This window comes from Littorina saxatilis, linkage group LG3 (genome assembly GCF_037325665.1).
Source record: "Littorina saxatilis isolate snail1 linkage group LG3, US_GU_Lsax_2.0, whole genome shotgun sequence".
NCBI lineage: Eukaryota > Metazoa > Mollusca > Gastropoda > Littorinimorpha > Littorinidae > Littorina > Littorina saxatilis.
The window spans coordinates 3,253,232-3,271,361 of NC_090247.1; the positions used below are offsets into that span (position 1 = coordinate 3,253,232).

Consider the following 18,130-nt stretch of genomic DNA (forward strand, 5'->3'; position numbering starts at 1 on the left):
GCGAATCTGCTTATATCAATAATACATTACAAAAAGCTCTAAATATGTTAAAAAAAATAAATAATAAAAATTTAAAAAAATCGGTTTCCTTGCCCGACAAGGAAACTCAAGGCATCCTGTCAGGGAGAGAATGAGCCGAACTCATTTTGACCTGAGTTCAGGATGTCCCCAAACTATACTCTGAGAGCATAGTCAGCTTCACTCCGCTTTCGTTGAGTAGGCATGCTGGGTATTTTCGTATTTCCATAACCCACCGAACTCCGACATGGATTACAGCTAGGATCTTTTCCGTGCGCACTTGGTCTTGTGCTTGCGTGAACACACGAAGGGGATTAAGTCTCTAGCAGGTCTGCACATAAGTTGACCTGGGAGATCGGAAAAATATCCACTCTTAACCCACCAGGCGGCAACGACCGGGATTCGAACTCACGACCTCCCGATTAGGAGGCCGACGTCTTACCACCACGCCACTGCGCCCGTCTGGCCCCATATGCAATCTCTTCATTGTTGTTTCCTCCAGTATAACGGCAACTTAAGCAGTAGTCTACCACAAAGATTCCTTCGTTTGAATGTTTGTGGTATGCTTTATCTCATTATAACCGAACCTAGTGAAGATTATTATGGCCTAAATGATCTCAGAATAATGCACATAGGATAATGGCAATACGTGGGAAGTCAGTAAAACGCAGAAACTTCTTTCTGAGGAACTGATGTCCGAACATAAATTGTTTAAATCATAAACTGCAGCCCAGTACTGCCCGAACATAAGAGAGTTTTGACTGAATCCGGTATTTGAAATGTAAAATGACAAGCACTTTGTTTTAAACATCGCGCGCACACACACACACACACACACACACACACACACACACACACACACACACACACACACACACACACACACACACACACACACACACACACACACACACACTCATACCAGAACATGATAAGATTTTGATTGATACCAGTGTTTGAACTGTTAAATGATACGTACTATTTTCAGATCACATTCACAAACAAAAAATAACACAATATTATCATCAGGACATTCATGATAAGGCTTTGACTGAAACCAACGTCCGGATTTTCTTGGCTTGTACTATCTCCATTTCTAGCAAACACCATTTCAGGAAATCACACACACACACCCACACACACACACACACACACACACACACACACACACACACACACACACACACACACACACACACACACAACTAATACTGAACAAATACAGACACCAAAAAGCACAATACTATCAAGACATCAGAGTGCTCTGACTGAACCCAGAGTTGGAATTTTCTTGGCTTACAGTTGCACCATCACCCGTCTCTTCATTGTCCTCGCGATCATTCTTCAACCTCTCCATCAGTCTGCTGCCAAGACTGCTCCGTCTCAGCGTAGCCCTTCTCAAATAGTCCGACCAGGCGCCGCTTGTCTCCACGCCAGAAATAGAATCTCGCGAAATCTCGAAGCTGGCGGGATCCATGGAGATTCTGTCGGACGTGGAGTGGCGGAGAAAGATGTCCGGCACTCCTTGCTCCAGGGCCGTGGAGTTGACGGTGATGTTAGCAGGGAGGTAACCCATCTCTATGTTCTCCCGACGACGCTTCAGGCACGGGCACACGAGGTGGCAACAATCGGGTATGCAGCGTCTGAAATTGTTCAGAAAAAAGGATGTAAAAGGCTGTCAGTATAGGCACTACAATGCAAACAGTTAGAGACCATCGCCGCTTGCAGAAATCGTCCGACGAAAAAAAAAGATAATTAGCATCTGCTATTAGTTGGCGTTACAATGCATACAAATGAAGAGAACCATCTGTAGAAGTTTTTCTTGCGGCGTCTGAAATTGTTCAGAGAAAAATGCATTAGGCTTTTGGCAGGAACTGCGTACAGTGCAGCCAGTGAAAGAGACATTCGCCACTTGCACAAATCGTCCGAAGAAACGATATAATATAATAAGCTTCTGTTATTAGTCGGCGTTACAGTGAAGAGATATATATTCTGTCTGTAGAAGTTTTTGTTTCAGCCCAAACACCAGCGCGGAATGGGCCAAAACGCAGTTTCCTAAATAATGTAATGATGAAAGTCTTCCGACTTTGACGTGTTCGGAAGAGCCTGCATCTTTTTTTGATCTCAGCCTCTCTCTCTCGCTGAGTCTGTCTGCTTCTCTCTCTGTTTCTCTCTCTCTCTCTCTCTCTCTCTCTCTCTCTCTCTCTCTCTCTCTCTCTCTCTCTCTCTCTCTCTCTCTCCCTCTCTCTCTCTCGCTCGCTCTCTCTCTTTCTCTCTCTCTATCTCGCTCTCTCTCTCTCTTTCTCGACAACACAAAGCTGAAGTACCTACTTTCAATAAGTATGCAGTGCTGACAGACATTGATGGGGACAGTGATGCTATCGTGATGAGTGACTCTTTGAACAGCCAAAGACAGGACAGTGAGCCTCAACTGATTGATAATGATGAAGTCATCAATCAAAACCCTCCCAAGCAGACTTACAAAGAAAGAAGTGTTGGTGATGAACACAGACATGAAAAAAACGTGGATCTAAAAAAACCACGTGAGGTACTAGCAGAGGAAAGAGTGTTTGATGGAACTACCCATGTTATGATTGGCGACTCCAACCTCAAATCTGTGAAAACTGAACTTGTTTTTCCAAGATGTCATACGCAAAAGATTAGTGTGTCAGGAATTAACATCAACGACCTTATCCACTGGCTACTGAACATCCCACACTGCCAAAATGTGAAACACGTCGTTTTTCACATAGGACTAAACACTTGCTGGAACAGCGTTGTAACACAGGCCACACCGACTCCACGTATTGACTTTTTCAAATCAAGCCTTCTTTATTCAGGTGCGGTCCTATGGAACTCACTGCCTATTTTTCTTAAGCATAAAACAAACACAGACAGCTTAAACAAAAATTATATGTCGCACATAATGCAACTAAACATGTGCTGAATGGTTCATCAATTCATTTAAAATGTATGTGCATGTTAAACAAAGTTATAATAATATGCAGATCTAAATTAAGTTATGTTAAAAATGGACACTTTTTATCATTGGAAATTGTACTTAAAATGCAGTATGACAATTTATTTTTAAATTTGTATCTGTATATACAGTTACATTATAATGTATTAAGTTTGATGTGATAGTTCTTTGATTATATTGTTTTCTGTTCTTGTTGACCCTATATTAGGGCGAGGGCTGGATGTAAAAAAGCAATATTCTTGCTTATCTATAACCCTCGATAATAAAGATTTTGTCTTGTCTTGTCTTGTCTTGTCTCTCTCTCTCTCTCTCTCTCTCTCTCTCTCTCTCTCTCTCTCTCTCTCTCTCTCTCTCTCTCTCTCTCTCTCTCCCTCTCCCGTCTCTCTCTCTCTTTCTCTCTCTTTCTCTCTCTCTATTTCTCTCTCTTTGTGTTTCTCTCTCTCTCTCCCTCTGCCGTCTCTCTCTCTCTCCCTCTCTCTTTCTCTCTCTCTCTTTCTCTCTCCACCTTTCTCTCTCTTTCTCTCTCTATCTTTCTCTCTCTCTTCCTCTCTCTTTCTCTCTCTCTTTCTCTCTTTCTCTCTCTCTCGCTCGCTCTCTTTCTCTCTCTCTTTTTCTCTCGCTCTCTCTTTCTCTCTCTCGCTCACTCTCTCTCTTTTTTTCTCTCTCTCTATCTCTTACTCTCTCTCCCCCCCTCTCTCTCTCTCTCTCTCTCTCTCTCTCTCTCTCTCTCTCTCTCTTTCTGCCCTGGCTACACCCCCTCCTCTCCTTAATATTCCCTTCTCACTGTGCGTGTCGATATACAATATACACACTTTTTTTTGGGTCTCATTCATCCGTCTTAGCGTCCACGGTAGAAATATGCTAGCATGCAGGGGATGGCAAAAATCAATATACTGTCCAAAATGACGGCACCAATGATACAGTTAATAATATATTTGCCTGATGCATACGTCCTATCTTCCACAGTAGGAATATGTCAGCATACACAGGATGGCACTCTCTAGGATGCTGGTTAAAACAACTCTTTGTCAAGTTACGATAACCGCACTTTTTTGTGCCTCGTACATCCGCCTTGCCTTACACTGTAGGAGTATGCCGGTATAAAGAGAACAAGTCGCGTAAGGCGAAAATACAATATTTAGTCAAGTAGCTGTCGAACTCACAGAATGAAACTCTACGCAATGCCATTTTTCAGCAAGACTCGTAGCATCGTCAGTCCACCGCTCATGGCAAAGGCAGTGAAATTGACAAGAAGAGCGGGGTAGTAGTTGCGCTAAGAAGGATAGCACGCTTTTCTGTACCTCTCTTTGTTTTAACTTTCTGAGCGTGTTTTTAATCCAAACATATCATATCTATATGTTTTTGGAATCAGGAACCGACAAGGAATAAGATGAAAGTGTTTTTAAATTGATTTGGACAATTTAATTTTGATAATAATTTTTATATATTTAATTTTCAGAGCTTGTTTTTAATCCGAATATAACATATTTATATGTTTTTGGAATCAGCAAATGATGGAGAATAAGATAAACGTAAATTTGGATCGTTTTTATAAATTTTTATTTTTTTTTTTACAATTTTCAGATTTTTAATGACCAAAGTCATTAATTAATTTTTAAGCCACCAAGCTGAAATGCAATACCGAAGTCCGGGCTTCGTCGAAGATTACTTGACCAAAATTTGAACCAATTTGGTTGAAAAATGAGGGCGTGACAGTGCCGCCTCAACTTTCACGAAAAGCCGGATATGACGTCATCAAAGACATTTATCAAAAAAATGAAAAAAACGTTCGGGGATTTCATACCCAGGAACTCTCATGTCAAATTTCATAAAGATCGGTCCAGTAGTTTAGTCTGAATCGCTCTACACACACACACACACACACACACGCACACACGCACATACACCACGACCCTCGTTTCGATTCCCCCTCGATGTTAAAATATTTAGTCAAAACTTGACTCAATATAATGAATGGCCCACGCTGAAATGCTGGCCAAAATGGCGGAAACAACGTTACAGCAAAGAAGTTACAGCAAGCACATCGCCTTTTTTTTTGGTCTCGTACATCCGTCTTGCCTTACACTGTAGGAGTATGCCAGCATAAGGAGAATGGCACATGCTGAAATACTGACAAAATGGCGGCAACAACGTCAAGTTATAGCCAACACACAGCTCTTTCTGGGGCCTCATACATCCGCCTTACCTTCGACAGTAGGAGTATTCCAGCATAAAGAGAATGGCACACGCTGAAATGCTGGTAAAAATTGCGGCAACAACGTTGCAGCAAATACACCGCCTTTTTTGTGGCCTCAAACATCCGCCTTACCTTTGACAGGAGTATTCTAACGTAGAGGATTACATATTACTGGCCAAAATGATACAGGAGTATTCTAACGTAGAGGATTACATATTACTGGCCAAAATGATACAGGAGTCATACAATAAACTCACCTTTGACAGGAGTATTCTAACGTAGAGGATTACATATTACTGGCCAAAATGATACAGGAGTCATACAATAAACTCACCTTTGACAGGAGTATTCTAACGTAGAGGATTACATATTACTGGCCAAAATGATACAGGAGTCATACAATAAACTCACCTTTGACAGGAGTATTCTAACGTAGAGGATTACATATTACTGACCAAAATGATACAGGAATCATACAATAAACTCACCTTTGACAGGAGTATTCTAACGTAGAGGATTACATATTACTGACCAAAATGATACAGGAATCATACAATAAACTCACCTTTGACAGGAGTATTCTAACGTAGAGGATTACATATTACTGGCCAAAATGATACAGGAGTCATATCACCTTTGACAGGAGTATTCTAACGTAGAGGATTACATATTACTGACCAAAATGATACAGGAATCATACAATAAACTCACCTTTGACAGGAGTATTCTAACGTAGAGGATTACATATTACTGGCCAAAATGATACAGGAGTCATACAATAAACTCACCTTTGACAGGAGTATTCTAACGTAGAGGATTACATATTACTGGCCAAAATGATACAGGAGTCATACAATAAACTCACCTTTGACAGGAGTATTCTAACGTAGAGGATTACATATTACTGACCAAAATGATACAGGAGTCATACAATAAACTCACTTTTGTTCGCCTCATACATAGGTCTTATCTTCCACAGTAGGATTATGCCAGCATACATAGGTCTTATCTTCCACAGTAGGATTATGCCAGCATACATAGGTCTTATCTTCCACAGTAGGATTATGCCAGCATACATAGGTCTTATCTTCCACAGTAGGATTATGCCAGCATACATAGGTCTTATCTTCCACAGTAGGATTATGCCAGCATACATAGGTCTTATCTTCCACAGTAGGATTATGCCAGCATACATAGGTCTTATCTTCCACAGTAGGATTATGCCAGCATACATAGGTCTTATCTTCCACAGTAGGATTATGCCAGCATACATAGGTCTTATCTTCCACAGTAGGATTATGCCAGCATACATAGGTCTTATCTTCCACAGTAGGATTATGCCAGCATACAGAGTATGACAAAAACCAATATGCTGGCCAAAATGACGGCACAAATGATACAGTAAAAATATGTTTTGCCTCATGCATTAGTCGTACCTTCAACGGTAGTAATAAGCCAGCATAAAGAAGATGGCACAGACCAAGATACTGGCTAAAGTGACAGCAGGTATGATACAGCAAGCACGCCTTTTTTGTGACCACATCCATCCGTCTTACCTAGTTTCAACTGTAAGGAGCAATCCAGAAAAGAGGATTGAACATGCTGGCCAAAGTGAACACAGAAATCATACAATAAACTCACTTGTTTTTGACCATCTTACGTTCGACAGTAGCATACTAGAATACAGACGATGGCACATTCTGATATGCTGGCCAAAATGACGGCACCAATGCTAAAGTTAACACATTGTTGTTGTTGTGTGTGTTTGTTTTACCTCGTGCATCCGTACATCTTACCTTCCATAGATTAAGTATGCTAGCATACAGCGGACAGTGCACTCTAAGACGCTGGTTAAAATAACTCTTTGTCGGGATAGGATTATCACATATTTTGCCTCGTACATCCATCTTACCTGCGACAATAGGAGTACGCTGTAAATGAATGCAAATGCGCTATTATGATATCATTGAGGAACAAACAACACTTCATTTGTGTGACCCAATACAGTGGAGGGAACTTATAATTTTAGTGTAATAATTTTTCAACACAATTCACAAAATATTTACATAAAATTTGACAACATGACAAACAAACCTTGAAACAAGACTATATGACAAAATTTAAATATAATTTTAATATTAATACAATAAGAAAAAGGAAGAATGAGAAAAAGAATTTCAATAATTTTCCGTCTTTCCTACTAAACACAATTTGTAATGGACACTACTGATTGGGGTGGGGTTAAACTTAAATAAAACTATACTATCAGCTTAATTCTTTTCTGTCTTCACCTAGTATAATTGACTGGACAGTGTAGACCAAATCAAGGCACACTGACTCTGAGGCAAAACATAAAAAATGTGACCCTCCACCACGAAATGAGTCGCATGTCACCTCGCGCGGTTCTGCGCTAGGCTTAATATAAGTCCGGGGAGTGTCTGGTAACAGTGTGAGGGTCACCTTAGTCACAGGCTTATAACTCAAACAGTGTTCGCTCTTTTCTAAAACGGTTTTCACCACTGGATAGAGCATAAAAAACTCTTTAGGAAAACGTAAAAATATGAAAATCATGCAAAGGTGACATGCGACTCATACCGTCGTGGAGGGTCACAATTATCAAAACATGTGAACATTTCCAAGTTAAATTTCTTTTCTCCGTAGACAACTCAAATAGGGCGGAAGGATGGTAGCAAGGATCAAAAGACGAACAAATTTATTTATTTATTGAGGAGATTTCTATAGCGCATAACTAAAAGCACTATGCGCTTTAAATTGAGGCGCAATAGGGATTTAACAAACACAAAATGTGACCCTCCACCACGGAATGAGTCGCATGTCACCTTTGCATGGTTTTCATATTTTTACATTTTCCTAAAGAGTTTGTTATGCTCTATGCAGTGGTAAAACCCGTTTTAGAAAAGAGCGAACATTGTTTGAGTTATAAGCCTGTGACTAAGGTGACCCTCACACTGTTACCAGACACTCCCCGGACTTATATTAAGCCTAGCGCAGAACCGCGCGAGATGACATGCGACTCATTTCGTGGTGGAGGGTCACATATTAATAATTAGAAGGGAAGTTGGGGGAAAAAAAGAAGGGGAAAAAAAGAAGGGGAAAAAAAATCTAAATTCTTCAACAACAGCAACATTTTAATTTACCGTATGGTGGTAGGACGGGAGAAGTGCCACTGAAGGAATATAAATGAGGAAGGCGAAGGAGTTTTCGAGAAAAAAATTATAATCCAAAACATTTGTTATTTATTTTTTTCTCACTAATTCTAACAATACCTCAAACTATTCAAAATTTACACAATTCAGAAACACAATTCTTCCTTACTAAATACAGAGACAAAAAAACCCATTTACAACATCACATAATCATAATATGAACACAATATAAATATTCTAAACAGGAAGTATCAGGTATGTTATATTATAATAATAATTAAATGTATAAACCTCAACACAATTTGTTTCTTTTAAATAACACAGGAAATACTAATTTACAATACAACCAGTCTGCGCGACTACTCAACAAGTTACTGAGTTGCAGCAATCCTTATCTCGTTTACTACAATTACTCTGGTTTTAGCCAAAATAACACAAAGAGTAGCCAAAAACAAAACAGAGTGCCTCGTACATCCATCTTACCTGCGAAAATAGGAGTACGCCAGCATACAGCTAGAGGATGGCACACACTGAGAATGATCCTGGTTAAAATAACTCTTTGTCGGGTTATGATACTCACATCCCCCTCCCCCCTCGTGCATCCGTCTTACCTTCCACAATAGAAGTATGCCAGCACAAAGAGGATGACACAGACCAACATACTGGCCAAGAGGACGGCAGCGATGATAAAGCTGGCACTGTCATCTCCCACTGCCGGAGTCTCGGTAAAGGCAGTCGTTAGCGGGGAATCGACGAATACCACCATACTGATATGAAATCCTGGCTGCAGAACTTCAACACTCAATTCGTTCCACTGCACCTTCAGCGTCTTTGTGATAAGCATATATGCTATGTTCTTTGTTCTTTGTTATTTGTTCCAATGTGAAGAACGCTCTTGGTCCAGGAGTCTCCACTAACGTTAGGTTGGAATCGAAGAATGCCTCGACCCAGTTTTTTCTCCTTTACCACGCTTCCGGAGCTTGACACGAACTGAGTCTAACTAGCAATCTTCTTTTCATGAGCCGAAAATGACCACATATCGATCGCTTTCATTTCTCTCGCTATTTGCTTCTTCTCTTCACAAATTCGTCAACATTTTGGATATATTACAAACGTAATCCTAGAAGATATTGCCTTTTTTTGCGTCTTTCTCGCGAGTGTCTTGGATGCATTCGCACAGAGAAGTTTATTATCGGTATCACAAGCGTGTGTCTGTCTGTCCACTTAAAAGATCGCTGGGTCGACGTACGGTGACTGTAACGTTGTGTTTTGTCATGTTCCAATAACATACCATTCTTGTTGTTTTGTATTCTCAATTTTGGCACGTTAGCAGTCTGTTTCTTCTTGGATTCCAGAAAACTGCACTTTTTTCAATTCGCGAGTTGAGCTGACACCGGAAAGGCCTATGATTCTGAAATGATAATTAAGACAGAGTTGTGTAAAGAGATGACAAAGACAGTGGAAAGGCATATGAGTCTTGATAAGACAGAGTTCTGTAAAGAGATGACAAAGACAGCAGAAAGGCATATGAGTCTTGATAAGACAGAGTTGTGTAAAGAGATGACAAAGACAGTGGAAAGGACAAACTTCTGCGCATGCAGTCACAGAAAAACGTGATGAAGAATTTGATGCTTTAAAAGATACACACCGTCACTTCATTCTCACACACACACACACGCTGAGACGTCGTTCATTTGTTCGGTCACTTCCTGAAATAGTAGATTTCTCCAATAGCATGGCTGTTGTGGTTAGCATTCTCAAAGCTTGGGTACCCAAATCGGTTTTTCTCTCTCCTGTATTGAAGCTGTGAGACATACTTGCTATTCAGACTTTGTCGTGGTACAGAGGTTTTTCCCCACACTCGATAAGTTGATGTTTAACTCAGCCTGACGGTTTCGTTAGACAATCAAAATAATGTCTTGTGAAAGAAAACCCAACATGTAACGTCTATGTGATAGTATTCTACGTTATTTTTACCATCGAGTATTGAATTTCTTTCTGATAATATTATATGTTCTTCGTACCACAGTATGTAAAGTCTTTGTGATAGTATTCTACCCTATTTTTACCATCCATCAGTATTCTATATTCTTCGTACCACTTTGCCACCCAACGTATTTGTAATAGTATTCTTTGTTACTTGTACCTCAGTGTCGAACATGTTATATGAAGTCTTATATCGCGCGCGTATCTCCAGACTCGGACTCAAGGCGCAGGGATCTATTTATGCCGTGTGAGATGGAATTTTGTACACAATACATCACGCATTCACATCGACCAGCAGATCGCAGCCATTTCGGCGCATATCCTACTTTTCACGGCCTATTATTCCAAGTCACATACGTATTTGTCAAAGCAATTAATGTTCTTCTTAAGCCACAGTCTTCAAAGTCATTGTGATTGTACTTTTAGCTATGTTGTGGCCACAGGTATTTGGTTTCCGATATTCTGTGAGAGATAACTAAACTTTCAACAATATCGACAATCCACCATCACGATCGTTTCAGGACAGATCCAGTTAACATCCGCACGTTGTTTTGACACTACGTCTGAAGGCCAGAGAGTAATATGAGACAGTTTTGTTAAAGCCCGCATGTACTGATAGGCCCTAAGTGAGAAACATTAGTGTTAGTTAGCTGTAAACTAAAGTTTTGGTTAAAGCCTCCCGTAAACCATCACAGATACTGTCAGGCTTTTTCACACAGTACAAACACCCTTTCATTTACACACTCGCATGAACATCCTAGGTGCCCTCCGTAAAGAACGAGCAATTTTCAAAGAATTTATTTTTGCTTGGTTTATTTTACCCCTGACCCATCGCGAACCCGTGTGATCCAGTTTCATTTTTTCACAATGTGGTCGTCAGTTTGTGATTTCAATGGGACTCGCTGTAAGCTCATCTGCAATAGCACGTTATTGTGTACCTCTGAATCTAAACGCAACAAACGGCTGCGATTCACACGAACTAGAGCGATGACAGTTGACTGTTCAGAGGAACGGGCGCCAGGCAGAACCGTCGTCTGCTACGAGAAAGACGGTTTGCGTGACACGTTTCCGGGCTTTTCTTTTTTCAAACTTTCGAAACTTCGAATTGTACTGATCTTGTCTTGATGAAAAAATAATTATTTTATGACTTAAGAATGTTTGTGTAACAAGCTGTCAATTTATTATCTAGATTTTAAAAGTTAGTTCAAGCGCCAAAACGAAGCGCCTGATTTGCTGATCAGAGGGTTCACGAAAATAAATTCTTTGTAAATTGCTCACTCTTTACGTAGGGCACCTAGGATGTTCTCAAGCGGTGAGTGTTTAAACGAAAGGGTGTTTGTACTGTGTGTAAAAGCCTGACTGTATCTGTGATGGTTTACGGGAGGCTTACTGTGCCTTTAAAGAAGCAGATATACATACACAAAGAAAAAAGCCAAGCACCCCCCGAATGAATTTGTGATAATAATTGAGTCAAATTTGTTTTACCATTTTTTTTCTTCGTAATGACATACATGGGTTTCCATAATAAGGTTGGGAAGTTCACGCGTCAAGATTGTGTCGCCACTGCCTGTGAGAAGCACGTGCAGCATGCAACCCATGAATGTTAAAAAAGGCAGTATGCTCACGCTGCAAATTTCTGTATTTAACACTGGGCGACGACAATTTGCAAACATTCTCTGTGAACATGGCGAGAAGACGATTATCAGAGGCGATCCGATGGCAGATTATAGGAATGCATGCTACAGGCTCCTGAGCATCCTTCAATCAAAGCGATTGGTCGTCAACTTGGATACCACTACACCGTCATCAGCCGTTTGGTACGCAAACATCGTCAGACTGGTGCTGTGAAGGACCGTCCACAGTCAGGGCGACCCCGTGTGACGTCAGAACGTGAAGACCGAGCACTTCTCCGAATAATTCGGCGTGAGCCATTTTCAACGAGTACCGTCCTGAAACGAGCATGGCTTCCAAATCGACATCTGTCAACCAGGACCGTACGAAACCGCTTGAAAGCTGCAGGAATGGCAGCCCGAAGAGTCATTAAGTGTCCCCGACTGACAGATGACCACAAGAGAAGACGCTTGGCATGGTGTCTGGCACGGCAAAGATGGAACCTGAGAACGTGGAGGAGGATCCACTGGTCGGACGAAAGCAGATTCCTTCTCCATGTCACTGACGGCCGACTGAGGGTATGGAGGCACAGGAACACGGCCTATACACCCAGGAACATCAGACAAACTGTTCCATTCGGTGGCGGGTCAGTCATGGTTTGGGGGTTGCATTTCCCATGACTGCAAGCTAGACCTTGTCACCATACGTGGCAACCTCACGGGTGATCAGTATATGCGACATGTCCTGGAACCTGTTGTCGTTACTCATTTTGACAACCACCCACTTGCCACAAGACCCGTGTACATGGATGATAACGCCAGGCCTCATCGATCCAGGGCAGTGGTGGACTACCTCCAGAACAACGCTGTAACAACACTCCCATGGCCGGCAATGAGTCCAGATCTTAATCCGCTGGAGCATGTTTGGGACATCCTGGGGCGTCGTATACAAGCTCTGCAGCCTCCTGTGCAGACATTACGTGAATTGGAGGCAGCTTTGCATCGTGAGTGGTTGCAAGTGACCCGTGAACAGATCCGACGTTTGACTGGAGGGATGAGACGCAGGGTTGACGCCGTCATCCGGGCACGCGGGGGTTTCACTCGATATTGAACTTTTGAATCGCGTATGCCATCTGAGCACTCTCAATTACATTTTTTTCATGACACATTTACCTAAACCTGTCTTTTTCAGCTTGCAGCTCCATACTTATCAGGGGTACTGTTTTAGGGTTAAAACGTCACTTTTTGGCAAGGTACCAAATCACGATTAAAACCAATCAAAACTGGAGTTTTCTTGTGTGATGTTATTTCCAAAGAGTTGCTCTTGTCGATAACATTTGTCAAACCGAGCTCCTGAACTTACTGTTTCCATACCAGAACTTTAAAAATCAGTCATTGCGAAATTGAAGGGGGGTGCTTGGCTTTTTTTTGTGTGTATATGTACATTCAGACAGAAATTAAATGAGCGAGACTTTGTACTGTACCTGTACACTCCTTTCTAGTCCTTGCACAAAGAGTTCCGGAAGAATGAGTTCTCATTCCTTCAAGGCACCCTACTTCCTGTGGTAACAGTCCTGTAAATACCCACATATCTGACTTCAAGGCACCCTACTTCCTGTGGTAACAGTCCTGTAAATACCCACACATCTGACTTCAAGGCACCCTACTTCCTGTGGTAACAGTCCTGTAAATACCCACACATCTGACTTCAAGGCACCCTACTTCCTGTGGTAACAGTCCTGTAAATACCCACACATCTGACTTCAAGGCACCCTACTTCCTGTGGTAACAGTCCTGTAAATACCCACACATCTGACTTCAAGGCACCCTATTTCCTGTGGTAACAGTCCTGTAAACACCCACACATCTGACTTCAAGGCACCCTACTTCCTGTGGTAACAGTCCTGTAAACACCCACACATCTGACTTCAAGGCACCCTACTTCCTGTGTAACAGTCCTGTAAACACCCACACATCTGACTTCAAGGCACCCTACTTCCTGTGGTAACAGTCCTGTAAATACCCACACATCTGACTTCAAGGCACCCTACTTCCTGTGGTAACAGTCCTGTAAATACCCACACATCTGACTTCAAGGCACCCTACTTCCTGTGGTAACAGTCCTGTAAATACCCACACATCTGACTTCAAGGCACCCTATTTCCTGTGGTAACAGTCCTGTAAATACCCACACATCTGACTTCAAGGCACCCTACTTCCTGTGGTAACAGTCCTGTAAATACCCACACATCTGACTTCAAGGCACCCTACTTCCTGTGGTAACAGTCCTGTAAATACCCACACATCTGACTTCAAGGCACCCTACTTCCTGTGGTAACAGTCCTGTAAATACCCACACATCTGACTTCAAGGCACCCTACTTCCTGTGGTAACAGTCCTGTAAATACCCACACATCTGACTTACTTTTTACATGAGATAACCGCATCCGTCCACTTGAATACATAGCCCAGTTCGGAAATCTAGCTGCTTCCTGCGCCAAGTGGGATTGTTATTGGATTTTTGTTTTAGTTTTTACATTTATTCAAGTTTTGACTAAATGTTTTAACATAGTTTGTTTTGTTTCCTGCGTTAATTTTGAAGATTGACAAAATGCAGCGAGTCTGTAGCGTTTTGGTGTTTGTCGAAGATTAAAAAAGATCTTATCCCATGTAAAAGCCTGGCGGGTCTATGGTGAACTACAAGATGGTTTACACTGGAATGAAAGTATGTTTACAGGAACCGCCTGCACGATCATGCTCACCACCATCCCGTTCTGTCCAATCTTTAACATGACGAAATTAGATCATGCTCACCACCATCCCGTTCTGTCCAATCTTTAACATGACGAAATTAGATCATGCTTACCACCATCACGTTCTGTCCAATCTTTAACATGACGAAATTAGATCATGCTCACCACCATCCCGCTCTGTCCAATCTTAACATGACGAAATTAGATCATGCTCACCACCATCCCGTTCTGTCCAATCTTTAACATGACGAAATTAGATCATGCTCACCACCATCCCGTTCTGTCCAATCTTTAACATGACGAAATTAGATCATGCTCACCACCATCCCGTTCTGTCCAATCTTTAACATGACGAAATTAGATCATGCTCACCACCATCACGTTCTGTCCAATCTTTAACATGACGAAATTAGATCATGCTCACCACCATCCCGTTCTGTCCAATCTTTAACATGACGAAATTAGATCATGCTCACCACCATCCCGTTCTGTCCAATCTTCAACATGACGACATTAGATCATCATGCCATTTGGACACAAAGCAAGAATGCACAGTGTCAACATTTTGCTAAATCAAGTTTGCAGATTGACACAAATGTCAATTTAACCATTTTAACCCAAGAACAACAAAATCCCACAAGGTACAGGACGTCGCTTATACACTGAAAACTGAAGTGTTCTACTTTTGAACACACTTTTTGTAATCATTTGTGAACCCTATGTCTCGAACTATATAATTCTATTGGAAAAAGTAGCAGACGCAGTAACCACTATACAGTGTTTACCATGTGTGCTGCTTTTGCTATCAGAATCATACGCAGTCTGCACAACCGGTTACAAACTGTGTTCAAAAGTGGAACACTTCAGTTTACAGTGTAGGCTCTTGGTGTTTGACATGTGTTTAATATAAATGATGCCCAGTTTTACCCCACGTGGAAGCATGACAAGAGCTGTGGCAGTAAACACGATCATACATGTACGAGGGAAGGAGGCACTGTATCTTTAAACATGAACGAGGGAAGGACGCACTGTATCTTTAAACATGAACGAGGGAAGGACGCACTGTATCTTTAAACATGAACGAGGGAAGGACGCACTGTATCTTTAAACATGAACGAGGGAAGGACGCACTGTATCTTTAAACATGAACGAGGGAAGGACGCACTGTATCTTTAAACATGAACGAGGGAAGGACGCACTGTATCTTTAAACATGAACGAGGGAAGGACGCACTGTATCTTTAAACATGAACGAGGTAAGGACGCACTGTATCGTTTAACATGAACGAGGGAAGGACGCACTGTATCTTTAAACATGAACGAGGGAAGGACGCACTGTATCTTTTAACATGAACGAGGGAAGGACGCACTGTATCTTTAAACATGAACGAGGGAAGGACGCACTGTATCTTTAAACATGAACGAGGTAAGGACGCACTGTATCGTTTAACATGAACGAGGGAAGGACGCACTGTATCTTTTAACATGAACGAGGGAAGGACGCACTGTATCTTTTAACATGAACGAGGGAAGGACGCACTGTATCTGTAAACATGAACGAGGGAAGGACGCACTGTATCTTTAAACATGAACGAGGGAAGGACGCACTGTATCTTTAAACATGTACGAGGGAAGGACGCACTGTATCTTTTAACATGAACGAGGGAAGGACGCACTGTATCTTTAAACATGAACGAGGGAAGGACGCACTGTATCTTTAAACATGAACGAGGGAAGGACGCACTGTATCTTTTAACATGAACGAGGGAAGGACGCACTGTATCTTTTAACATGAACGAGGGAAGGACGCACTGTATCTTTAAACATGAACGAGGGAAGGACGCACTGTATCTTTAAACATGAACGAGGGAAGGACGCACTGTATCTTTAAACATGAACGAGGGAAGGACGCACTGTATCTTTAAACATGAACGAGGGAAGGACGCACTGTATCTTTTAACATGAACGAGGGAAGGACGCACTGTATCTTTTAACATGAACGAGGGAAGGACGCACTGTATCTTTAAACATGAACGAGGGAAGGACGCACTGTATCTTTAAACATGAACGAGGGAAGGACGCACCGTATCTTTAAACATGCACGGTTGAAATCCAAGAACGAAAACTTCCAACCTTGAGGCTACAGCGCATTCACACGTTGTCCAAGTCTCACAATTCCAGCAGAATTTTCTTCACAAAGTGTGACAGCCACAAAGGAAATGTCTCTCACTGCTTTTGCCTCCAGCTAGCGCGCGGACACATTAACATCCTTGTTTCTTGTTTCTCTCTCCGCAACACAAGCACAGATCGCATTGACAATAACGAGAACCCAGGAATATCCTGGATAATATGCGACGGAAGTGGAAGAGTGTGGATTAACGCGATTGACTGACTCGGCTGCCACTAATTGGACAGAAAGGTTCATTAGGCGAAATAAGCATAATTAGTCACTAATATTATCTTTGAACGCTAGTTTCTTTCTCGGTGTGTGTTGTTTGTTGGGTTGGGAAATCAAACACTGGGGTATACCTGTAGGAAATCAAACACTGGGGTATACCTGTAGGAAATCTTTGGAGTATATTTATGACACAAGTTGTTCTTTGTTTCTTCTTTTGTCTTTCGGGATTTTTTTAGCTTTGTGTTTACAAAACAATAATATAAATGACCACAGGGCTCAGTCTTAGGTCCGGTACTGTTTGTCTTGTACACAACACAGCTATCCACCATCATCAACCACCATGCAGTCAGTCATGAAATGTTCGCAGACGATACACAGCTTCATCAAGCATCTCCTCCTGAAAAGGTCAATGACCTTGTTTCTTCCCTACAAGACTGCGTTTCTGATGTAAAAGACTGGATGAATGAACACAAACTTAAACTTAACGAAGAAAAAACTGAAGCAGTTCTGTTTGCCTCTTCAACCTCTTCTTCTCGTCACAGTCTTCCATCTGCCATTCAGTTAGGCTCAGCATCTGTCACATTCTCAGGGAAGGCCAGAGATCTTGGGTTCTACCTTGACTCTGACCTCTCTATGAGACATCATGTCACAAAAACATGTCAGGCAGCCTACCTTGAAATTAGGCGCATCAGCTCCATCCGCCACTTTCTCACTGAAGAAGCCACAAAAACCCTTGTCACTTCCTGCATATTGTCTCGTTTAGACTATTGTAGGCCCCTAATGCCCTGTTGATTGAATGTCCTTCGTTAGTTATCCAACCTCTCCTGTTCAAAATGCTGCAGCCCGCATCATCTTTAGGTCAAAGAAAACACAGCATGTCACTCCCTGCTATACACACTCCACTGGCTGCCGGTGGAACAGCGTATCAAGTACAAAGTCGCTTGTCTGTGTTTCAAGGTCTTCTCAGGAAGTGCCCCTCAGTACCTTTCTGAACTCCTGTACATATACACCCCATCACGCAC

General features: G+C 41.8%; 1 protein-coding gene across 3 annotated transcripts in view; it reads right to left on the reverse strand.

Moving 5' to 3' along the window:
* Nucleotides 1–71: 71 nt before the first annotated feature.
* Nucleotides 72–18,130, reverse strand: part of LOC138961406 (uncharacterized) — a 19,457-nt gene continuing 1,398 nt past the window's right edge. Inside the window, exons 1-3 of one of the 3 annotated variants that reach the window (XM_070333024.1) lie at nucleotides 13,443–13,779; nucleotides 8,974–9,773; nucleotides 72–1,661 (exon numbers count right to left, since the gene is read on the reverse strand). In XM_070333024.1, the coding sequence (XP_070189125.1) occupies nucleotides 1,265–1,661; nucleotides 8,974–9,206 (630 nt within the window). In that variant the 5' untranslated portion in view covers nucleotides 9,207–9,773; nucleotides 13,443–13,779 and the 3' untranslated portion in view covers nucleotides 72–1,264. Of the gene's footprint in view, nucleotides 1,662–8,973; nucleotides 9,824–13,442; nucleotides 13,780–18,130 lie in introns of those variants that run through there. The other 2 variants (XM_070333026.1, XM_070333025.1) reach the window with 2 other exon arrangements.